Source organism: Bicyclus anynana, chromosome 3 (genome assembly GCF_947172395.1).
Source record: "Bicyclus anynana chromosome 3, ilBicAnyn1.1, whole genome shotgun sequence".
Lineage (NCBI taxonomy): Eukaryota > Metazoa > Arthropoda > Insecta > Lepidoptera > Nymphalidae > Bicyclus > Bicyclus anynana.
In genome coordinates, this window is record NC_069085.1 from 15,442,574 (window position 1) to 15,468,930 (window position 26,357).

Genomic DNA, 26,357 nt, shown 5'->3' on the forward strand with positions numbered 1-26,357 from the left:
TCTGTGGTTTGGTCTGTGTGACATTTGTTAGACAACTTTTTTCTCCATAATTCTCTTCCACGATATTAATATTTTATATTGCACTAGACTTAAGTACCATATTCTACCTATGATTCGAGTGAACATCGGACTATTTAGTAACCTTTTTATATATTTGTACGATTTATATTGTTGAATATTTATTAATTAAATTAAAATAATATCAATCATGTTCATGTTCTGAGACCTTAGAACTTTATGATACTAATTTGTATCACAAAGTAAAACAAATGTACTAGCAGTATCAAAATCATAAGTGACAATTGATAACAAAGGTTTTCTACTATTGGATATGTTACATCGCCTACAAAATCACAGCCAAAAGTTCCGAATTTAGCCACTCCACTGAGCGCACACATGCATAATTTTATGTTTACTTATATATTTATGTACGTAGTTTTTAACTTCTTGAACACACAACTCGACATTATAGACAATATTTAGATATTATGTTTAAATAACTTTTGTTGTTTATAACACGACTCAATGAAGACAATTAGCCACTTTTACTGCCTCAGTTTCGACGCGCTAGTAACATATTATCTATAGTATAAAATCTTTGATTGATAAACTATACCTTCTGTACCTTAACCGAACGGACATGCATTTCGAGTGTTGCAGGGCTTGTTAGATATCCTTTTGCGAGCGCAAAGCTATACAAAGCTATACTATATGAAACTAAGAGACGGATGGCGTGTGTTCCAGGAAGACATCTGCTCGCCCGATGACATACTGGGCGAGGCCGCGGGGCAGAGCATAGCTTCAGTCGCCTGCACCATACAAGCTCTACTGGAACATACGCACCGCTCGCCAAAGGATATCCCAAACCCATACCAAACTATCGACTCGAACGATTCCACTATAGACTCCATCGAACTCAATTACAACCAATACCAAGTCAGAAATAGATACAACGAAGACAGGTACATAAGCAACTTCAACGTCGACAACCAGAATTACACGTTTGACGAATCCGAAGAATACCAGCTGAATTACGAGAACAACAACAACGAATACTCGCCGGTTTACAACAACACAGAACAGTATTCGCCAGTTTACAACAACACCGAACAATACTCGCCTGTTTACAACAACGAGTTGAGACTCCGAGGGCCTTATCAGAACAACAGGATACAGTTCGTGACGCCCTTCTGCAAAGGAGACGGTGTTTTGAAAAGCGGTGATTTTGAAATTTACGACACCGATGAGGTTGATTTTCCGGTGGATTCTGTGAATTTGGTGGATTCTACAAATTTAAATGAGAATGTAGATTCCGAAAGGTATGTCCGGGGCAAGATGAATCTCGATATACAATCGAGTTACAATAACGATATCGAAATGCGAGTAGAAACTGCAACCGAAAGGGAAAATAGAATTTTCTACACGTGTCTATGCTTAGGCGGATTCATTTTGTCGGCCATCTTTCTTATTCTATACCCTTTGTGAATTGGTTATGGTACTAAGAATTCGTTCTAAAGAATTGTGGCGCATTAAATCATTGTAATGTTTTGAATGGATTCAAATTGCGTTAATCACATTAATTACGTATTTAGAATTGTTAAATAATTGATTTTATCAGTCAGAGGTCAGTTTCAACAAAATTTTAAACTATTAGCCCCCATTCGCACGAGCGCTTTTTTAACGCCCGCTAAAATATTTGTAAGCGTTTAAATATAGTATAATGTTATAGGTTATTAACTATTTCCATCGCCCAAAATTGAAAATGCAGCAGACCTCGAAAAAAGCGTCGCGTTTTTAAAACGCTGACGAGTGAGCATATACCTGGGAATACATTTGTTCTATTTGAACGCTTTTTTAACGTCCGTTAAAAAATCGCTCGTGCGAATAGGGGTTTAAAATGAGTTTGTCAACTTCAAAAATCCTGGTATGCATAGATCAATGATATAAAATTTGTGGATTACTTTATTGTCAATGTTTTGATTGAATTACTAATTGTATTAAAATATTATAGAAAAAACAATCATTAATTTAAATTTTTAATTAAACTTAACTTTAAAAAGTATACATAATTAGTATTAGTTTTAGTTTTAGTGGTAGAATCTTTACAAATAGTCAACTGACGTGTCAAAAGTGCTTGTAAACTGAGCCTACTTGAAATAAATGATTTTTGATTTGATTTGATTTAGCTCTCAACTGACAGCTTCCAAAATCTGACTGAAATCTAATTGTGATTATGTGATTTGAATCCAATTAAATTAATATACTTACTATTTTAAAAATAAACATTAGTTAATAGATTCACGTATGAAGTAGACTTTAGCGGTTATTCGGTAGTTGTTATGAAATTGAAATACACTGTTTTCAATTTAATGCACACATTGCCTTATGACGTAACAGTAAAACTGTGATTGAATTCTAATTGAGGCTGCTATTAAGAAAAATGAAAGGAAACCGGCACTTTAAAATTACATTATTAAATAGGTAACTATGTACATTAAATAAAAACTTTCTTAAGGTTGTTCACATGGGCAATGCGGTTTAGCAAAGTTGACACAGAACGCGGAACGCAGATCTCTTTCTGTCCGTTCAGCCTGCGGCTCTATAGAAAAAGTTGGTTAAGTTATTTCGATAGCGGCTATATCGAGCTCGTTGACTGAGTATCCGTCAAAAGATATTCGAATTTGACATTGATTTTGACGTGATTTTCACATCACAACAGAACCACCTGACAACTTGTCAGTTTCTATTTGGTCTACTTACTTTGTTGGCAAAAACGGCCACTGAATATCGGATCGATGTTCTCTTTTTTGAGAGAATGCGACGAATGCTATGAAGAGATCTATTACTTTATCTGTCTACGATATAACTGAATATAATTGTACGTAGTACATACACACTCACCTCGCTTTCGCTAGTCGGTACCAGTGTTCTACAGCGCCGCAGCGGCGCCAGTAGACTCGTGTGAACCGCCTTAACGCACAAAATATCTTCCTTCTAGTAAAATATGTAATACCGAATTTGTTTCATCTCGTTGGGATAAAATGAGTGTAAGCAAATAAAATTATTTGTACTATTATTATTCTTAAGAGTTAATTAAACTAAGAAATCTTCCTTTCTAGTCTTCTTACTAGGTATGTATGTAAATAGTATACCATATCTCATTTGCATTTTACGGGAGCCCGCGATTTTGTCTGCAAAAACTCCATTTTATTTTTATTTTAAGAAAAACAAAAAAAAGTAGAAAATCAAGAGTTCAAAGCGATTATCTAATGAGTCTTTTTTTAAGAGAATTTATATGTTTGTGTTGTTTCTGAAATAGATATGAAAAAGTGCCGTTTTTCTCTTCGATTGTTGAGACTGATAAAAGGAAATTGATAGTATTTGAAAGGAGGAATTGTATAACTTATCCGAATAATATATTCAATTATTTTTTTGCTATTTTCATGAAGGTAGTTGTAACAATACAATGAATCGTTTACGTAGGATGAAATGAATGAATATGGAAGCAGTTACGAAGTATTCGTATAACTAATACAAGTTATTTTTTAATAGTGTGTATCTACAGTCGGTTTTCTTATTAAATTAAATTTCAAATCGCCGTTGAAAACCGCAAAGTATTCTTCTTTAATATACGGACGCAATATTACACATATGGACGCAAAATGTTTTTCTTTAATATACAATATTTTACAAAAATATAGCCAAATTGGTAAGCGAAAGATTAAAAGCTTCTATACAAATAGTTAAAAGTGACCAGTTTTTCATCTCTTTAAAAATGCCTAAATTTCATTTTTGCGGAATATACTCTCGAATGTTCACGGGAATTTTGAAACTCAAAACATAGTATTTGAACAATAATTAGGAAACAAATAGGCATAATCTCGATTCGAAATTTACAAAGTCCAGCCAATATCAAAAGCCACAGACTGCTCTACCTGACTGAAGTTTCTATACAAATAACATCTATTTTTTTTTTTATTTTACAAGTTAGCCCTTGACTACAATCTCACCTGATGGTAAGTGATGATGCAGTCTAAGATGGAAGCGGGCTAACTTGTTAGGAGGAGGATGAAAATCCACACCCCTTTCGGTTTCTACACGGCATCGTACCGGAACGCTAAATCGCTTGGCGGTACGTCTTTGCCGGTAGGGTGGTAACTAGCCACGGCCGAAGCCTCCCACCAGCCAGACCTGGACAAATTAAGAAAATCTCAATCTGCCCAGCCGGGGATCGAACCCAGGACCTCCGTTTGTAAATCCACCGCGCATACCACTGCGCCACGGAGGTCGTTAAAATGTCAAAAACAAAAATCTAACTGTAAAATAACTTGTATTAGTTGTTGATTGCTTCAGTGGACCAATTTGTACGATGGAAACCATCAATTGCATGGAATTATGTTAGTTTGAATACTTTGTCCATCCTATAAAGTATTAAAATGTATTTGAAATAAATAATTAATTAATTATACATAAATATTTTTTACTTGGCACTTTAACGCGAACACCGAAATGTGACTGAAAATAATGTGTTTATCCATAGACAATAGACAAGTGTAATATCCATAGACAATAGAAAGGTACACACCTATTGTTTTGAGATGTCAAATGAAAATTGTTTAGATATATTTTGACAGTTCGAATTCTTGGTTTTCATTTCCAAAAACCAGAAGTTTCTCAGTCAGTTAGATATCTGAGTGTGCTGATGTATTTGTGATGAAAGTTTTTTGTTAATCTTGAATATTGTAATTACTAGCAATAAATACGTACGATATTTTTGTTACAAGAACTACGCAATTTTGATCTTTTTCAATTGTTCTGATGACTTTCTGCGATCTTTCGATTGCTGTATTAAAATTGCGGGTTTCAGTAAACCTTTGCTACTTTTTTCATCAGAATAGCTGGTTTTCCTGTGAATATAGAAAACTTTAATTCTTTATGTTCTTTCGTAAAGAACTATTCAAAGTTTTCTATACTTCAGCTAAAATATAATTTAGTAATATAATGAAGTGAAACATTTATTTTGATGCTAAATTTCCATAAATTGCTGTGAGTCTCTATGTCACAAAAAGGAAACTACTGTATAAATCTAACTCCATCAATTTTGGTTAGGAGTTAAATTAGTCTTCCTTGGATAATTCAAGCCTACATTTTTTAAGGGTGCCAAGAAAAAAATTCCATGCTGTTTAAAAGTATGAAAGTTTGAAATTGTCATTAAATCATAAAAACATCACAATGTTATTTGAATTTTTAGAATTTTTATGCGCTTGTTTAGTTTTAACATCGGCTTATTTGATTATACAGGTTGTTAGTTTAAAAGTAGTCATTAGCATGAATTAATAAAAGTTTTTTTTTTAATTTTTTAATGTATTTTGCGAAGTGAACTTACTAAAATAAGCCGCTGTAAAGAAATTTATCTACTTTGTTATTTATATAGTTTGGAATTGAGATAAATACTTTTCATTTAACACTTCTATTTCAGATTGAACTTTAGGTAGGAAGCCTTAAAAATAACATTGACTAAAAGTTATGCATTGATGATATCCTAAGGTTCTCAGTTTCGATCATTTTAATGAATAATGAATTGAAATGAATTTAAATATGGCGTGTAGAATGGAAAGCACAGTGAGAATTTCGAAATATTATTTTCCTGTTTATATACCATATGTGCGTGTTTTATAACACACAATAACCCTGTGTCTATATTTACATACCTTATGATAATAATACAATATCGATAGTACAATATCTTACGAAATACTGGTGCATAGTTTTTATCGATTATATTAGTATGGAAATTAGTAGTTTGAGCTATTAGCTGTATTATACGAATTAATCTAATCGTATGTTTTACCCAGTCGGATAAATTTCTTATATGATAAGAATTGTATGCCTTAATCTTCATATCGTTATTGTATTTATAATGCAAACGCGTAACGTTTAGTGATTATTTGGAAACCGTTTTGCGCCTACATATTTGTGTTAGTATATATTTTTTTTATTTTTGTAATTAGTAGAATTTGCACAACCAGTTCACTGCCTAGTTGACGCTTAGTTGTGTTGGGAGTTTGGGTGACGTGGAGGGACGTAACCTAGGCGTATTTTCTTAACTGCTGAATTCCTTGATTCTGACCAAAACTTTGCGCTAGATATTTAACTTTAATCTTGAATGAGCTAATCTATCACATTATATACAATAAATATATGTCAATTTCTCTTCGCGACATATGTCGTTGGTCGCATGTTAGCACTACAGAATACGTTTTACATAATAATTTTAGGTAAAAAATATGACATTTATTTATTTTATTAGGATAACCAACAGCTATTACAATTTCACATGTTAAAGATTTACATTGAAATAAATATATGAGTAGTTATTGCACAGCTAATTATAGGTTAACACAGCGTACACAAATTAATATTATGTCAATACTACAGTTGTCAGAAATGAATGAATGTCAAATTACACAATACAAATTAATATGCAACAAATGTCAGACTACAATAAACTAAAAGCAATAAAATTAAAAAACAAGTCACATAAAATTAAATATAAAAAAACAAAAAAAAAATGATATCTAAAAAATTACAAAAAAAAAAAAAACAATTACAAAAAAAAAACAAATTACATTTACACATTACACTAAAGATTACAATACAATTACAATTAAAATATTATGTTATTACTATTATTACATGTCATTATTATAAGTCAATTAGAATATTATGTCAATACCAGTTGTCAGAAATGAATGGATGTCAAATTAAACAATGCAAATTAGTATTCTAAAAATGTCAGACTACAATAAACTAAAAGCAATAAAATTAAAAAACAAGTCACATAAAATTGAATATAAAAAAACAAAAAAAAAATTACAAAAAAAATCAATTACATTATTAAAGATTACAATACAATTACAATTAAAAAATATTATGTTATTACTATTATTACATGTCATTATTAGTCAATTATTAATTAAAAGTCAATTATTACTGGATGTCAAATAATATTAAGTATTGGCTTTTAATACATTCGTTACTAAGCGCTTATAATTGTTGAGATTATTGTGGAATAAATCTATATCCTTTTGATGTTTCACACACTCATTGAATAAGTCCGATACCCGAGGAATGGGAGAAAATTTGCCTAATTTTGTTCTGTAGGTCTTATGATACAACAAATTACAAGGGTATCGAGGCCTACTTGAGCGCGGTGCTCTAATCGAAAATCTTTGAATCATATCAGAACAGTCAACTTGATGGTTAAATAACTTAAATAAGAATGTCATAGCCATTAACCCTCTTCTAACTAAAAGACTCTCTTTCTTAAAGTAAGAGAGTCTGTCTTTATAATTATGCAGATTGATTTTAAATTTATAAGATATCTGTCTCAAAAAGCGTTGTTGTACTCTTTCAATCCTTTGTATATGAATTTTAGTATATGGCGACCACACGGTGCAGCAATATTCGAGTTTACTCCGAACATAGCAATCAAACAATCTAATTATAGTGGACTTGTGCTTGAAGTTTTTTGAACTTCTCATTACAAATCCTAACGATTTATTAGTCAATTCTAAAGTTTTGTCTATATGGGGTACAAAAGTCAATTTGCTATCAAAAATTACACCTAAATCACGAACTGTCTCAACTTCAGCTAGTTGCTTGCCATTAATATCATATAATGATAATATTTTGTGTTTTTTCCGTGTAAATTTTATGTGGTAACATTTTTCGACGTTTAAAAACATTTTATTGTTCTTACACCAATAATTCAATCTCCCCAAATCTTCCTGTAACAATTTTATATCTGAGTCACACCGAACAACTCTCGTCAATTTTAGGTCATCTGCAAATAGGCTCACATTACTGTTGTAAAATATTTTGGTTATATCGTTAATAAAAATGTTGAAGAAGAGAGGTCCTAAGTTGGATCCCTGTGGTACCCCTGATAGAGCTATAAACATTCCTGATTTAAATCCGTCGACCACCACAACTGACTTTCTGTTAGCAAGATATGATTTACTCCACATCAACAAAGTGCCTGAGATACCATGAGCACGGAGCTTGGACAGTAACAGACGGTGATTTACCTTGTCAAAAGCCTTTGAGAAGTCAGCATATATAGCATCCATTTGGTGACCATTATCAATGCATTCTGCAATATTTGTTACATGCAGCAGTAAATTAGTGTTAGTAGATCGTTTGCACATAAAACCGTGCTGCTTGTCACTGATGTATTTTTCTAAGTGATTATACATGTGCTGGTAAACTAATGCTTCAAAGGCTTTTGCAACGGTCGATATAATAGATATAGGGCGATAATTCTTAACATCGTTCTGTTTTCCAGACTTGTAAATAGGAACTACTCTAGTTTCTTTCCAAAAATCAGGAAACTGTCCATCTCTTAAAGATCTGTTAAATATAATGCAAAGTGGCAAGGATAGTGGCCACGCGCATTTAATTAAAAATATTGGGGGTATGTTGTCAGGGCCAGCTCCTTTATACTGGTCAAGTCTTTTTAATTTTTTAAAAACAGTCGAACGGGAAAGATAAAGATTATCTATTTCATCACACTCATTTAAACTTACTAAACTTAATTCATTTTCATCTTCTGCATCATGTTCATATACTGAGGAAAAGTGACTCGCAAATAGTTCACTTACAGACTTAGGGTCACTTGCTTTTTTATCATTCAAGGTCATAATTGGAGGGTAAGCACTATTTTTATTCCGAATGTTTTTTAAATGAGTCCAGAAATACCTCGGATTTTTTCCTATTGCCATTTCTATTTTTTTTATATAATCATTATAACAAATTGTTATTAATCTATCACAATCTTTACGTAAGTATTGGAATTCTAACAAATCTAACGGGTTTTTATATTTTTTTACCTTCTCGTGATATTTATGTTTTAATTTAATAAGTTTTATTAAATTTGAAGAAAACCAGACAGGATAAGTATTACGTTTGTGTTTGCTTATGGGAACGTGTGAACATATAATATTACGTAGAATTTGATAGAATTTTGTCACCATTGCATTTATATCATTACACATAGCAAATGCATCTATCCACGATATGATATTTAATTCGTTAATAATTTTTAAATAGTCTGCTTTATAGAAGTTCAGAGAATTCCTAGACTCATTCACCTGCTTAGAGTCAGCAATATTTTGAGATATTGTGATTTCTAAAGGGGGGTGATATTTATCCACCTTTCTAATTGGATGTTCACATTTGCTAACCGTTATCTCTTCGTTTGTTAATATTAAATCAAGAATTTTATTTTTATGGTTATACGTTAAATTAAATTGTTTTAAACCATTCAATGACATAAAATCTATAAGGGAGCTTTTTAATATGCAGTTACCGTAGTGAGATGGTTGTGCCTCAGAAGTATGATCAGATGATGCAGACCATATTATACCACTAAGGTTAAAGTCACCAGTAATTATTGTGGTGTTATTGATGTTATTTAGGACTTTATTAGTGTTATCAAGAAAATTTTCAAGTAATACGTTATTAACGGGTGGGGCTAAATAAACAGCACATACATGTAAAGATTTTTTACCATGTTTAGTCATAAGATCAATAGTGACCCATATATCTTCACAGTCACTTTCCCACTCAGTTTCCCGCCGAGAAACCAGTTGATTTGAGACGGCTATGAGTACACCACCCCCAGTATTTTTATGTCCAAATAATAAGGACGTGTCCCTATCACGTCTGTATACTGTATATCTATTATCGAAAACTTCTCTATCAAAAATGCTTTTGTTAAGCCATGTTTCCGTTAATATTATAATATGATAATCGTGATTAAGTATTTCATGGTATATTTCGTTAGTGGACGAACGAAGTCCCCTAACATTTTGATAGTAACAGTTAATTGAATTGAATTTTGAAAAATAAAAATAAATTGTCATGCATTACAATACATATAACTTACTAACTATTATCTAAGACTATTTTAAATTAGCTAAAGTGTCCATATTTCTAATGAATTTATATTCCGTTGAATCGCTCTGGCGCATATATATACACCCACGTTTAATCCAAACAAATCTATAATTAAGTTCTTTTGCCTTCATACGTGCAGCAGCATGTAAAGCCTTCTGGTTAGGTGACAAGTGTTCAGCTACGTATATGGGTTTTTGTTCACCACCAAGACCGACATGACTGGTATTTAGTTTATCACCGACCTTCGCGGCTTTTTTGTTAAAGTTAATTACTGAAGCCAAAAACTCATCGCGTATTCTTGGACAGCTAAACTTAACTATGATGGATCTTGGCCTACGACTATCTTTTTGTATTTTTGACGTTCTAGTACACAAATGGATATCAGTTTCCTTTAGATTGTATTTAGTAGTATTCGCTATCTGACTGACTACTGAAAGTAAATTTTCGTTACGGTGTTCGGGAAGACACTGAATCTCAACATTGTTAGCTCTAGAATGCTGTTCTAATTGTGATAATCTAGTATTAAGGTCATTTATGCTAGTTTGTAAAATTTTATTTTCATTTTCCAAAGAATTAATACTCTTAATTTTTAGCTGGATTTCTTGCTTTAGCTCTTCATGCTTTTGCTCCATGAAGGATATAGAATCAGTAATTTGAGTGACATTTTCGCTTATTTCTTGAAGCTTAGAGCCAAACTGTGACATTATGTTGGTTTTGAACACATCAAGTAAAGCCTTTAGTTCTTCTCTTACAACCTGGCGCACATCATCTAAAGTTAAGTCATAAGAAGCGCCGGAGTCACTGTCAGATAATTGAGATTTTTTCCTTTTATTTCTCTTGGTAACATTCATACTGGTTTCTTGACTATCTTTGCTGGACGGGACACGAAGAGGAGTGTTCGAATTGTCTTTACCAGGACGTGGACGATTACACGCAGGACACAACCAACATGACAGAAAATCTGAAGATAAGTCCTTAAAGAGATCATTTGAAGTATTCACACAAACAAAGTGATACTTTTTAATACATGCTGCACATTTTAGTATTTCTGTCGTTTTGAAATTGCGACTACAACACTCATACATCTTATCAGTTTGGGTTCTCAACGAGTCTGCCATTATTATATATATATTTTTATCGCAATTTTGATTTAGATTTTCAACTGAATAAATGTTCATGCAGGATCAAATTATTTTTTGATAAATATTAAATAGAAGAAATAAAAATCGAAAATTTTATTAATTCGGCAGTAGGTTTCGAACCCGGGTATATTGAATCACACTCCGACGTTCCACGCACACCGCCATAAGTCCTTTTCATATTATGCGAAATTGTACATCAGTATTAATCAGTAGGCCTAGGTATGCGCAACACTAATGAATCAGTACTTTAATGTCTTGTTGATTTTGGATACCGTCGAAATGTATTAGCGTATGCGTGCGCCACTAAGTGTTAGTATGGTCTTATCGATAAATCCTAGCTCCATCTACTGGTATATGATGCAACTATTTAATCAATTGACAGTTGTCAGTCAGCGTCAGTGGATCCAGTGATCTGATTACATAAATTAGCGTTCGGCCGATAGGTGGCGTTAGGCGTAAGTCGATTGATAACGTACTGCACCAATTCGTCACTGTATTTTTAAAATTCAACGGTTGAATTAAACTTAAACACTTGTTTTTAAAGTCTTATGCACAGTTTTCAATATCGTCACAGTTTATTTAAACACACTTCAAAGAGTTATACGGTACAAAAGTAGTTTGATTGTAGTATATAAGTAAATAAATTAGTAGAATGTACAAAACTTAGTCATATTTGTTTACACGGTCAGATCTTTTTAGTGCACTTTTATGTCGAGTCTTTTCATTCACTTCACTGAATTTTCACATTCACAACATTTGTAAACGGCTTTAGGATAGATTTATAAAGATTTATATTTTTATTTACATAAACAATGCGGAGCCTGTGTAACTGTGTATTGACAGGAGAACGGTGGCGCCCTCTCTCGAACCTTTACCGTATGTATATTATATACAACATAAGCATTATACAGTCTATTTGCTGTTTCAGACTTCATTTAACCTGTAAGTAAATAGTATGAAAATTAGTCCCATTTGATTCGGGAAAAAAAATTGAACACAGCTATTGGGTTCTGTATCTCTATGTAGGTATATAACTTTAAAAAAAGTTTTGTGCAGATTTAATTTCGTTATGATCATATTACAATATGTATATTGTACAGATCACAGTTTCCTTACTTTACTAGTACATGTAGACCTACATGTACTAGTACCAGTACTGTTATAATAAATTTTATATTTTGTAGGAGGCAAACGGTTTCTGTAGAAATTAGTGATATTTAGATTTTAGAATATATTTCGAGGCTTTTTCATGTCACTATTGGATAAAAGATTTATTTAAAAGACAAGTTTTATATAATATAATAATAAATAATCGATAATGATAACATGTATTCCTAACAAAGCCAACTTAATGTGTTGCCAACTAATTCAATGGAGTTTGCATTTATGATATATAAAAAAAAAAACTAATATTTTGTGACTTGGCGGTCTGTAAAACGGGATATAAATTTTGATTTTTAATATCCTTATTGTTAACATTGTATATTTAAGAATTTCTTCCCTTTATAATAACTTAGTGTAATTTTTGTGCTTTATTATGATTGCAAATGCAGCTGATTTACATGATTTTACATTTACTGATGCAAACGTGCACAATTTTTTTAACTGACACTAAATTGACATGTTTAAAAGTCCTCGTTTTTCACAAGGAATATTTTAAAAAGTATAACACAAATTTTTAAATGTGTCAAATTAGTTATATTTGTGTTCAATAGAATTAGCAACTTGTCACAGTCGCCAATAACCTAATGTAATTTTATAAGCATTCCAAAGATGTGTTTATATTAAAGACTGTAGTACTTTATATGTTTAATTGTATTTACACATTTCGAATATTTTTAATTATATTCGTATTGTAGGTATTTAGTATTATAACCTTAAATTAAATAGTTTTTACGTTTCTTTTTTTCAAAATGTGATCTTATTTCTAGTTTTGCTTGATAACTAATGCATTTAATATATTCTTGCGTACTAATAGAGTACAACAAACTTTTATAATGTGTTGACTATTTCTTTTGATTGTGTGCGTGCATAACTTATTTTCTTACCTCAACTACGTTAAGATTTAATCGAATTTGTTTAAAACAATGATTTTATTTATTTGCTCATTATAAATGGGACTAATTCTGGTGTACACACAAATGAGTATTCATTAGAATCACAGGTCAAAATTGTGTTCTCCTGTTGCAAACAACCATTTCTTTATGGCCTGTCCATTTATTGTAGTCTAGACTTAAAAACTACAAATCTCTATCATATTAATAATAATATGTAAATAATTTAGACGTTTAAAAGTTGCGATTCTCATAAACAGACATTTTCAGTCACACTTCTAATTGAATCATTAGAAGGATAAAGGATAGAACATTTTTTTAAATATCATTACAAGTTCAGTACAGTTGTGTGTACAACTGAATTGACACCAGAAGCCTAGCATGCGACCAAGTGAAGAGATATAGACAAAATGTCGTCCAATGACGACGGAGTTGTCCCGTCCCATCTCTTTCGTCCCAAAGCATTGAAAGAGATAACGGTATTGCAGGTTGCGCCGCTATTGGTTGAAATTTTTCTATTTCTCTTCAAGACATATGTCGTTGGTCGCATGTTAGCACTACATAACGTTTATATCATTATTTCAGATAAACTATATGACACTTACCAGTCTGCCTTTACAGTATACTATACTTTAATATTCTATTTACTAAAAACGAGAGAATACATACAACTTCATTACAAGTTTCATAATATAAATTTCTTTGTTCTTTAGTATACAGATTATATAAAACTATCACTTTTCGTCTTCATATTTTTCTAAATGTTTAATTGTAGGTATTTTCGAAACATTTTTGGAGAATTTCGCATTATTTTTGAGCTTTAAATTTGCAAGTACAACAGTTTTATATACTTAATTAATCTTTAAGATATAGATTAATGATACTATATAATTTATTCATATAAATATTATAATGATATTTATTGGCTTTTGGTGCTTGGGTATTTGTGTAGTTTATGAGTTACTTGACTGGTTTTAATGATTGGCTATAATACAGGTACATTAGCAGCACGCCATCACCCTATGTCAGTTTAAATATAATATAGCTAATTGCTATGTGACGTTGCCACTGCCATAGTTCCATTCGGGAGATCTTTGATAAGATTTCCAAGTCGTGTTAATGATCATATTATAAAGGCAACACATTCGATTTATTCTGCCAAATAATTCACCCCAAAAAAATATACGTCAAATCTTTTTTTGAATATTTTTCTTCTGACAGACCAAGATTTTTTTTTTCAAGATTTTTACGGCACCTAGACTTGGATATCATGTATGATATGTAGTCAAGGGAACCCGTGATCGAAAAATAAAATCTAACTGTCACGTAAATCGCCCTTAGACGCCCTTAGAACGACGTTCCGTCTCTTTACGTTCTGTCTTGTCATTCCGTTAGGAGTCTACACCAAACACACTATCAGAAAAAAGGGAATCGAATGGCGTGTTGCCTGTATGCTTGTGCCGTCTTACTTTGTGCTCAGAAAATTGTTTTTTTTTCTATAGAAAAGATTACCGCAGGTCGGTTTATTGGTTGTTTAATTGGTTCTTTATAATGTGTTATTCTTGCCGATCGCAGATAGGCATTAAAACCAGTCTGCCAATCTATTCCATTAAAATTATTAAGAAGTGTTTTTTAATTTAAATTAGAGATTATTTTTTGTTACTTGATTTGGAATTAGTATAAGTTCGATTTGTAATGTGCTATTAGTATACCTACTTAAGTTTCAAAGATTTTTTTTGCTAAGATCTGTTTCTAATTATGCTGTGTTTGTATGAATGTGTTTGTTTGGATTGTTTTTTTTTCTGGCTAACAAGTTTACGAAAGGTACTTTTTTTGTATGTACTTACTATGATGTTTTATCTCTACTTGAAAATAAATTAATTAATTGGCAGTGCATTTGTTTTATTTTAACATTTTTCTATAGTGGAGGTACCACTTTGAAATTATTTAAAAACTGAGAGTTATATTATTATTTAACTAAAACATAAAATATATCCTAAATATAATAAATAAATAATTTGAGCTACAAAATGACACCTAAATATAAAAATAATGTCATAGCATTAAATCAAATTTTCTATGTGTAAAATATTAGATTTTTGTTTTCTACAGTTTAGTTCTACGTTACATCTATCTATCTCATTATGGAAGATCACGTGAACAAAGTGACAAAGGCGTAATAGTTAGTGAAAGACTAAGATTAAGTTATTGGACATTATCTTGGTATAATTATAATATATTACAAGTTTAGGTTAAAGTTTAATTAGTCACATAAGTAGGCTAGATCGTAATTTTATGAAGTACCAAATTAGTACTTTACAACAGATAGAAAAAAAAATCGATGTCATGAAGTACTTTCTACTAGATATACAGCAGTTTAAACTCAAGCCTTTATTGAAAAGCCTAGCTAGCTTTATTGAAAACGTTAAGGATTGCAGACATTGATATTAAACGAGTATGTATTTGGATTTACTTAAACATTTGAAATCATATAAATTCATTTTCTATTCAGAAGCTGATGTGCTGCGCTGCGGATGTTCTAGAAGGAAAAGGCACAGTGCAAGTCGCTATTACAGTGACAGAGCTCCTACGAAGGCATACAGCGCTACGAGACTCCCCGGCGATATCGCCCGCGCCTGTTCCAGCTGTGATTACCGCTGCCCAAGCCACCTAGCGCCCAAAACTAGCCCTAGCGCCCCAATCTACATTATCTCTATAGAAGATTGAACTAGGATCGTTTATCCGGCTCGAAGGACCATCATTTTTGGTCTTAACCAAGGACTATTTTAATGGGACAATATATAGAAGAGTGTTCTGAGCAGTTAGAGAATGTATAAAATAAGATTGTACTTTGTTTTGTATTCGATTTGAAGGATATGCGTAAAAATAAAAACTGAAAATCAAGATTCTATACAGTATGATACAGTTCTGAACAGATTAGATGAATATGTGTAGATGCTACTAAGTTTGTTACCACTTGTAAGATGATATCCTTTTGTGATAAAATATTTTCTGCGTTCATTTCAAAATGTTCATGTAAATAAATACGTGTAAAAGATTTTCTCTTTACCTATGGAATGAAGGTGAATATAAATTTTCGATCCGATAGAAGGGTTGTATTTCATGATTTCTTATACATGGATAAAATGTAGTATTACAACTTGTACCTAAGCGTTACTATCCCTATGTGAATAGACTATTAAGCTTAGAATCGCGTGCCTATTTAGAGGACCATGATAGTTTCTTTTCAAATAATTATACGTAATACGTACGCTCGTACGCGAATTATCTTGATACTTTGTACTTAAATGGAATTTCAAGTACCTAAGGTACAATTTTTCACTATGAGGTTTTCACTCGTTTCTCATACCTAAATAAAACTTACTATACCTACATTAAAGGTAAAGCTTTCGGAAAATATAAAATAGGTTTATTACTGTCCCACATTTGTGGCACATTTTCAAATGTGATAGACAGATAAATCTACAAGAGATAATAACAGAACATTCAAAACCTCTCTCCGTCTTTTTGTCACATCAATCAAAATATTCGATAAGCATTTGTAAGGTTTAATTTGATCGATTGATATATGTACCAAGTGATGTATTCTTTATGAGACCATGCGTTATAAGGACTTTTGTAGTCAAAAATGCGTACTTACATTAATGGAGCAAACTAGTCAATAGAAATAGAATGTGTTTTATACTAAAATTCATTTATTAACAGCGTCATTTATCACCGTTAATTAAATGAAACTTTAAAACAATCCATGACTTAATATGACTGCCGTTATAAATAGTTCCTGTTTTTTGTCTATTGGAGTTGCTATTGCTATGACGTGAGATTGCAATTTTTTGTCAATGAAACGCAATCACATCGTGTGTATATTGAAGTGTAGAACGCAAATAGTTAAATTAAGCACTTACTTGAGTTGTACACTATATTTCAGGAAGTCTGTTGCGCTTTGGATACAGTGGCTAGATTATATATAGATGACACATTTGTGTGTATAAATTCTAGGTTCGTTTCGTTAAAGCAACGTTCTTCAACGTCTGTCATACTCTACACCTTACCAGTTACCATTACGTCTAAAGGAAATGTAGACGAACTATAAAATTAATTTATTATACTCAAAACAAATTTGAAAATGTATTCGTAATGTAAGCTTTCAAATGGAATGTCTTTTCTGTTGTCGATTCAGTAAGTAGTATGCGTCAACGACATATGTCATGAAGAGAAATATACGTATTGTCTATCTTAACGACGAATTCGAAAATATCGCTAGAAGGGCAATGTATCAAAGTTAGTTTGGGGGCAATAACAGTTTTTTATATGTTATTTTTCTCCGGGAAATACCAGATTAAGTGAGGTTGTTAAATTTTACTAATTATTGCTTTCACACACATGGGCTACCGTATATTAATTACCGCTACGCCCCTGAAAGAGAGAACGTTATTTTGTCGACATTTGTCTGTTTCTCTATATGAGATATCTCGAAGCGCGCCCCTTGGACATAAATGCACTGTTAATTCGATCACATTAAGTGGCTTATATTAGGATTTGTGCACAATTGTGATTTTTATCATTAGCGTACTTTTGGTCTTTCTAGAATTTAGAGAGCGTAGTGAAAATTTTGATAAATTTTAAATAGATGTTGTGATTTAGGTGTGTTTTGTAATTAGGAAAATAATTTATCTAAACATTGGTTCCACGCACGTCCAAAATTAGCTAAGACTTTTGTGCCTCATACTACTAACGCACATAGTTACTTGTATATAAAATTAAAAAATGTCATGTCCATCATTTTGTGATATCATATCCTCATGGTCCACTTTACTGAAAGTAAAGACCGAAATCGCTCGGCAAATTAAAAAACTACTAATGTTTGTTTAAAAAAACGCGAACGTGTAAACCTATAACAAAAAATAGTGCAAGTATCAATCGAATATTTTTACTATAATTTTGGGAATTAGCTCCGATTTTTTTTAATTTGCTGGGCTACTTCAGTTTTGTTCTTCATTAGTTAAACTTGCATTTTTATATATCACATGTCACGGTTTAAAAAAAAAACTGTCGAGTATTAAGAGATTTTTAGAAGCTGTAACTTCAAAGTAAAAAGGACCTTATGTCGCAAGATATAACGCATTGATTAGACGCAGCGATTAGAGCTAAATAAGCTGTTTCTAGATCAAGTCAAATCTATAAACAGGCAGGTGTATGCGCCAAACTTGTAGTCCACTCTGACATGGCAATATGTTGAATAGGGTAGTTGACTCATATCAAATTTAATATGAATAATATATGGAATAAGGGTCCGAAATATATCGATATTATTTTAAAAAAGTTAGGATTTCATAGAAAACTTAATTTTTTTTTCCATACATCAAAAACGCTGTCGACCATTTTGTGACGTCACGATGTTACTTTACACCACTATAAGAAAGTCGAACTAATTTTAACTAATAATTTTGTCAAACATTGTCGTTTGATAAAGGTTTTTTGGTATTAACGTGACGTCATGAAACTGTTAAAATATAGATCATCATGGCCGACAGCGTTTTGGCTTGTATTGTCAAAAAAATAATCAATAATTAAAATTTTTATGAATTAATGTCTTAAAAAAATATATATTTTTTTCAATCTTGTAGAACGCTACAGAACAATTTAAAACACTTTGAAAAAAGTGACAATTATAGTGTTTTTCACATAGCATGGGTCCGTACCCATGTACGCGACTGTCATTGTTGACAGTCGCATGTATGACGTTCATAATACGTACTATTATCGTAAATCGGGACAATTTTTTAACAATGAAACGATTTGTCACCCACACCATCCGACATGAAATGACATCCTTGTACAGAAATGTACATTGCGCAGCCAAACGCCTCGTGTTCAGAGTGGACTCAAAGTTTGGCGTACGTACAAATATTTGAACTTAAAAGGGTAATATTAAAGCAATAAGCCATCAAGTGCTTTACACTAATCACGAATTTACTATAAGTCGATTTTCGGTACATTTACACACGTTATAGGTAATTAGGCACGTAGTTTGTACGATCATTAATAACATTTGTATAGGCGTTCATGATCGGGCAATTTCTTGCATTTCTTGCTGCAAATTTCTAGTGCGTTGCTGACTTTCTAGTTGTCGGCATTGTTCCAGCAATTTAGTTGCTGACTTTCTAGTTGTCGGCATTGTTCCAGCAATTTCATAGCCCGTTCATGACGCTGTGTCGTGTTGCCTTCTAATCATATGATCAATTTGTATGGCTAATGGACCACATTTTGTCTTTAGATTAATGAAGGTAGCTTCATACAAAACGCACAAAATATCTCATGCACTTAAATTTTTCAATGAGTAATTTTGTGGTAAATCGGTAATTTTAGATAAGATATTTTAAAATTATAATCGTGAGTGGTTTCTAATATATTATTAAATAAATATATCATGGATTTGTCGGAAAAATACAGGCTAGTTACTCTGGTTCTTAATTCTGGACCTGTTACTGCATTGCGTCGCAAAACAAAATAGGCGCGGCACGAAATAGGATATTGTAAACAGTTTAAAAGTAATGAAATCACGTGCCATATTACATGTGCATAACGTAGATAAGAAATATCTGTCCCTAGAAATACATACACATACATTTTTGTTATTATTATCTATTAGCAGACGCCCGCGACTTCGAATTTCCCCTATATAAACCCTATTTCATCTCCTCCGAGTTTAATTTTGGCAACTAAAAGCATCTTGTAACATTTTACTTATTAAGCTATTAAATCGTGCCAAGTTTTATTTAAATTCATTCAGTAGTTTCGGTGTGATGCCCGGTCAGATGACAGACAAAAAATTATTAAAGTATATATTTTTTTGGCTTCAGTATCGAATAATACTATAATTATATTATGTCCACCAACAAAATTTTTTAAAATATCTTCAATGTACGGAATTTGACCTGTTACAGTTTTATTATAGGTATCAATGAATAATACAAAAGTGTTCAACCAAATCGGAACTACTATTTCAGTAATTTTTAGTCGAATGAACAATTAAGTAAATAATAAATTATTGTATTATTGACTTTCATAATTTTTTAAGGCTGTGCTTGTCATAGACTCTCGTTTTAAATTAAATGATTCCTTTAATTTATAATTAACAACTTTAATGGTCGATTTCAAAACATTATAATAGGTGTCAGATAGTAGATATTCTCAAATTTTGTCTTTGTGTAAAAATACAAAGTGTGAATGTGACGACATAAACTTACGTTTAGACTGTCCGACGTTTATTAGAAAGTGGTAAAACTAGCCCTAAAAGTGATACTCAACACTCATTTTAATTGATTGAAACCGATAGTTTTAGGAAATTTACTCTACATTTGTACTTAATAATTGAAACAGTGATTGGAATTTTCGTATACAGTTATAAATAATATATATTGTTTATTTATTTAGAAAGGAAAACTTACGGCTACAGAAAGAATAAAAATAACAATATAGAAAAAATAATATAGTCAGTTACAAGTTTTCGCAAATTATTATGTACTTATGTATTGTGAGAATGTATTATTGTCATTTGCACTGGTGGATTTGGTTCTAGGCCTATTAGGCATGCCAGACCTAGGCTTGTGAGGCCTGGGTCTGCAGAGAAGGCATTTCAAAAGTACATTTAATTTTAAAAGATCTCCCGCGACTTAAACGTCAAAGTTACTGAAGTTTTTTCACCAACAATTTGATTAACTAATTTACAAAACTCGGATACAAATATTTCGAAATAACTAAAAATTAAATATACTTAAAGATTTGTTAGCATCTGTGGTTACCTAGCAACGTCAAAACTACCACTGCATTGATAGATGTATTTTTTTCTTATATGTATTGTATTCTTTATTATTTACCACCGAATGAGGAAAAAATGTAATAATTATAATACTCGTAATTTCTATTTGATATTAATTATTATTATTTTTTAGGATAATTGATATTCTCGTCAAATAAATATAGTCAATTCTTCAAAATATTTGAATACTATATAATTATTATTTAAATATTGGAATACTTTTGTGTTATAATCGGATTATTATATTATTTTTTAAGTTTGAATAAGTGTGCTTTCGGTTTCTATTTTTCGTTTTAATCAATGATTTGTCATCACAAATGTTTTTTTGGTTTCATAATAAAATTAATATTTATGAATGTACTTAAAAGTGTTACCACAATTGTAAGATGATTGTATTATTTTAGTCCTTTAAAGAAAACATCATATATAGGTAGGCTACCCATTTATCAGGGACCTCGTCGAATGACGATAGAGGGTCTTAGGATCTAGTGTTTGGCTAATGAAATAGTCCGACAAATTAAAAAAAAAATCGAGAGATATTCTCATTATAGTGCAAATATTGGAATAACTCAGTTTGATACTTTAATTTTTTTTATAGGTACCTAGTAATGTTTTCAGACATTTTTTTTTAACAATCATTAGTAATTTTTTTTTATTTAGTCGGGCTATGTCAGTCTCTACTTTCAGTAGTCAAACACAAAATAGTCACTAATTTCTGACTAGTAGTAGAGCTTGCCCGGAACTGTAGATATCCATCTTTGCCACGTACGCTTCGCAGTTTGGATCGGGCCGCATTGCAAGAACCAGCTCATGACTAAGGACCCCGTATGGGTTCGAAACTAGTCGGGCATACTCCGACCTTATATCACGTTTGTTTTAGCCTTATTTCATAATCAATTAATACAGAAGTGTGTATTGATCTGTCAATTTTATATGTTTTGATTAATAGAAGCGCATGGTGCCACCTGCATCTCTGTCGCTCCCCCTCTGTCGTCATCCCCCCCACCCCTGTACAGCGCGGACGATGGCTCATTTATGTGGTTTGCCAATACACCTACAGAGTGCCTAGTGGAAGTTTTCAATGTTTTCATACTGTGACGATCGCGTAAACGTAAACGAATTTATATGGAATTGAAACAGTTGTGCAGTAGTGCCACTAGATGGCGCTGTTTCAATTCCTTGGAAATTCGCGTTTACGTTTACGTAATCATCACAGTATCAAACTGCCACTAGGCACACAGGTTCTAATAATAATAATTGATGTATTATAATTTTCAAAACGTAATTTCAGTGATGTAATTTTGTTCTTATTAAGGTAACACACAAGGTCACATAAACTTATTTATAATATTTTTTTAAAAAAAGAAAATATAAAAGCGTTTTCACACTATCCGATTCAATAACTTGGATTTTGGAAACTTTTTATTTATATAAACGACAAGGAAAATAAGGAAACTCAAAGAAAATTTAAATAAACAAAAGTAAAATTTTCTTTGTCATTGTCATATTTTCATTTGATGTCCAGTGACGATGCAATGTATATGGTTGGTATTTTATACCGTATTTGTTATTAATTGTATTAAATGAAAAAAATGTAGGTAGGCAGGGCCGGACCGTCCATACGGCGAAAGGAGCGGTCGCTCCAGGCGCCTATCCTAGGGGGCGCCGAAATGGTAAAGACAAGATCGAAAAGAAATTTATGTGATGAATTTACGTGCGCAAAAGGCGCCATAATTGGATCTCGCTCCATTCTAAAATTTACCTCGGTCCGGCGCTGTAGGTAGGTATGCTCTTTATGCAATATAGGCACAAATGCGGTTTACAGCTGAAATAGATAATATTGAATCGGGTAATGGTGAAAATTAAATGAGAAACCTTCAGTTGAGCCGGATTTATATTAGTCGTCGTCAATCAAAAGGCAAACATGCTGGTGATGGTAAAACTACATACATTTCATTCCATACGGTGTGTACCTAATACCGAGATACCATAAAAGTACATGTGAATCCGGCTTTATAGAACAAATTATCTATGAATACTAATCGGTGTGTATAAATTAGTTAGGAGAAAAAAAAAGAACTGAAAGTAGAAACGAGTCTTTGTCCTGTTCAAAGATAATGTGCCAAAGACTATGGTGGAAAGTTTTGTGTTTTTTTTTTGTGTAAATTAGTAAATGTACTGCACTGGTCTCCTAGACGTATAAGAATGATGTAGCAATATCTTATCGTACCTACCCACGTGTTTATATGTAGATACAAATAAAACTATACTTATACATTTTCGAAATGTGTTTTTTATTTACCTACCTGTTAAAGATCACGTGAACAAAGTGACCTAAAGTAATAGTTAGTGAAAGACTAAGATTAAGTTATTGGACATATCTTAGTTTAATAATATCTATACTTAACTTTAATAAATCTGTAGAGAGGTCAATTCTGTACATGAAATATATTTCCAAAATATCAATCATTACTGATTAGTGATGGATACTGATTCCAAAAATGCAATCAGTAAAATTGTCTGCCTGGCTGTCTGTCTGTACGTTCGATATAGAAACAAAAACTACTCGACGGATTTTAACTAAACTTGATACTTGCTTTTTTAAGTATTCCAGAATCATACTCCTGGGCAGGTTTTAGAATACTTCTCATCACACTACGATCAATAGGAGCAGAGCAGTGAAGGGAAATGTTAGGAAAACGGGAGAAGTTACTCCATTTTTACAGTTACTGGTAGCTTAGGTAGGGCTGGATTAAAAAGTTCTAAGAGTGGACGAAGTCGCGGGCGTCCGCTAGTAGTTAGTATAGTATAAATTTAGGTGAAAGATACATTACTAATTAATCACATAAGTAATCTTGAAGTACCAATTTGATACTTTAAAACTGAAAAAAACAAGTTATCTTGAGATTAAGATTGTAGTCAAGGGTTAACTTGTAGAGAATAAAAAAAGCTTCGGTGTAGGTACCACTTTAAGAAGTAGCTAATCTGGGCTAGGTGTAGATTTAGGTTTTATTTCCTATTAACCCCTGACGCAAAAGGAGGGGTGTTATAAGTATGATGTGTCTGTCTGTCTGTCAGCCCGTCTATGGCACCATAGCTCCCGAACGGATGCAGCGATTTCAATTTGGTTTTTTTTGTATTAAAGGTGACTTACGGGCGAGTGTTCTTAGTCATGTTAGATGAAAATCGGTTGAGCCGTTTAATAGTTGTGGGGAAGAGCAAGCGATTGTCCGCAAATATACTCGAGTGGGGTCTCAAATGTAAGCGCACTGAAAGATAATATTAATGACTTGATCGAGAATGTCTCTTAATTAATAATGGAGATGATGGCTAGGTTTGAATATATTGATTTTTATGATACATTCGGGTAAATAGGATCAATGTTAACTAATTTATACATAAAAAGCAAAGATTGTCTGGATATTTGCAATATAAATAAGATTATAAAACTTCAAAATCTATTAAAAATATTTTATTGTAATTAGGTGAAAATTCATACAGTTTTAGCTTCCTTACATTAAATGTGACATTATTTAATAAATGAACTATAAGCATAAACGCACAAATAATAAAGATATTGGTAATTTTGTTTGAACGCGCATACAAATCTAACGATCATTATATTGCCTATGACGTCATTAGTTCGAGCCATTTTGTATGGGGCGTTTTCCAGGGACCCGCGGCAGCGCCGCATATCTGGCTCTTTAAATCCCTGTAGCTCCGAAAGTAATGATCGCAGAATGTTCCTTTTACAAAATTGCTTTACTATTAGTATACTCTTAATTTATATACAATTTAAATAACTGTCATCATCCCTATTTCATGACATTCGGGGGTTTTAAATTTTTCCAATTTTATGTTATGTAACCTATCTACCTCTTTTTTCTTCTAACATCATTGGAAAGTACCTACTTAATGAAGAATTAAATATTTATTATAAAAGTGCTTGTAATCCTGCATCGCAGGCCATGATCGGCTCTGAAGGGCGGAGCGCGCCTAATCGCTGGAAGCTGACTAGCAAGTCGCGTCCCCGCCCCGAACATGAGGCAATTACGAGCGGCGCCCGGCGCTTTTGTCTGTGGACCTGTGCGACAGGATGGCATGATACGTGTTTAGGGTTATCTAAAATTATTCATCCATAGCCGTGGTGCATGTAGCCGTGAAAGCGCAATGGATTTGACCTCTGCCTCCGATTCCGGAGAGTGTGGGTTCCAATTCGGTCCGGGGCATGCACCTCCAACTTTTCAGTTGTGTGCATTTTAAGCAACTAAATATCACATGTCTCAAATAACGTGGTTTTCTATTGATAAAACAATTTTTGAAATCGGTTCAGTAGATCCTAAGATTAAATACAGTAGGTACCTACCTATACAAACTCACAAACTTTACTTCTTTATAAAATAAGTAGAAGTAGTTTGATGCAAAAGTGAGATAGTTTATTTACAAGCCTAACCTACCACCTAAAAGGATTTTAAAAATTGTTTCATCAATGGAAAGCTACAGTATCAGTATCATGCTTGGCTTGGCAATGCATGGCTTTATTTTATTCCCGTATTCCCACGGGAACGTTAACCTATACGATAATTTCAAATAGCTGCACTTCTTTGGTCCAGTGAAAGTTAGTCTAAGTGGCTTCAAATGACGAGGGCCTGGCTCGGGCTAGAAAATATCCTTTATCGTATAGGATAAACGTAAGTTTGTTTAAGGTTTTTCTCGTCACCACTCTTGGGTAGACAGGTATAACAGGTAATCAATACTATTAACTAGCACTGGTGTAGATAATAATTAATTAAAGCTAAGTTAAAAGTTAGAGTAATCTGCAAAAAATAGTCCTAGATTTTAGACATCATCATTATCATATCCTGGACTGCAATAATTTAGGCAATCCTTTGGCAATATATTTACTTAATTTGAAATAAAATACTTTTCATCCAGTAAACAGATGGGTGAAGGTCGTTTCTAATTATGATCTTAGACTATTTGACCCGTTTCATATCTATAAATTAATTACACAATTTATTGATGACCCCTAGACAAAACCAAAATTAATACCTTATAACTTGTACAACATGTCCTAATTTATTGAGTCCAAACAAAATTAACTCCAAATCAAAAGGAAACGTCGCGTATCAAAAATGGAAGAACCAGGCTCAACGCCGTACAATCCGAGACAAAAAGGCGTAGAATCAACTCCCATTGTTATTTCGATACCGGCTAGCTATCTACGATTATTATTTACTTTTCGAAAATCATCGCCCTTGTTTACAAGTAATTAATTAAACACAATGAGCCCCGGCTGGGTATCTATCGGGTTCCGTAGACCGTGACGAGGTGTTTCTGGATGGGGTATGTGAGTTT

The 26,357-nt window shown here is 32.3% G+C and overlaps 1 protein-coding gene across 4 annotated transcripts in view; it reads left to right on the forward strand.

The window, feature by feature from the left end:
• LOC112058593 (leucine-rich repeat and calponin homology domain-containing protein) overlaps positions 1-23,285 on the forward strand; it is a 111,052-nt gene extending 87,767 nt beyond the window's left edge. For 2 of the 4 annotated variants that reach the window (XM_052891257.1, XM_052891258.1), the window contains one exon: positions 745-14,831. In XM_052891257.1, coding sequence (XP_052747217.1) covers positions 745-1,485 — 741 coding nt within the window. In that variant the 3' untranslated portion in view covers positions 1,486-14,831. Of the gene's footprint in view, positions 1-744; positions 14,832-15,668; positions 22,598-22,779 lie in introns of those variants that run through there. The other 2 variants (XR_008252412.1, XR_008252413.1) reach the window with 2 other exon arrangements.
• The last annotated feature ends 3,072 nt before the right edge of the window (positions 23,286-26,357 follow it).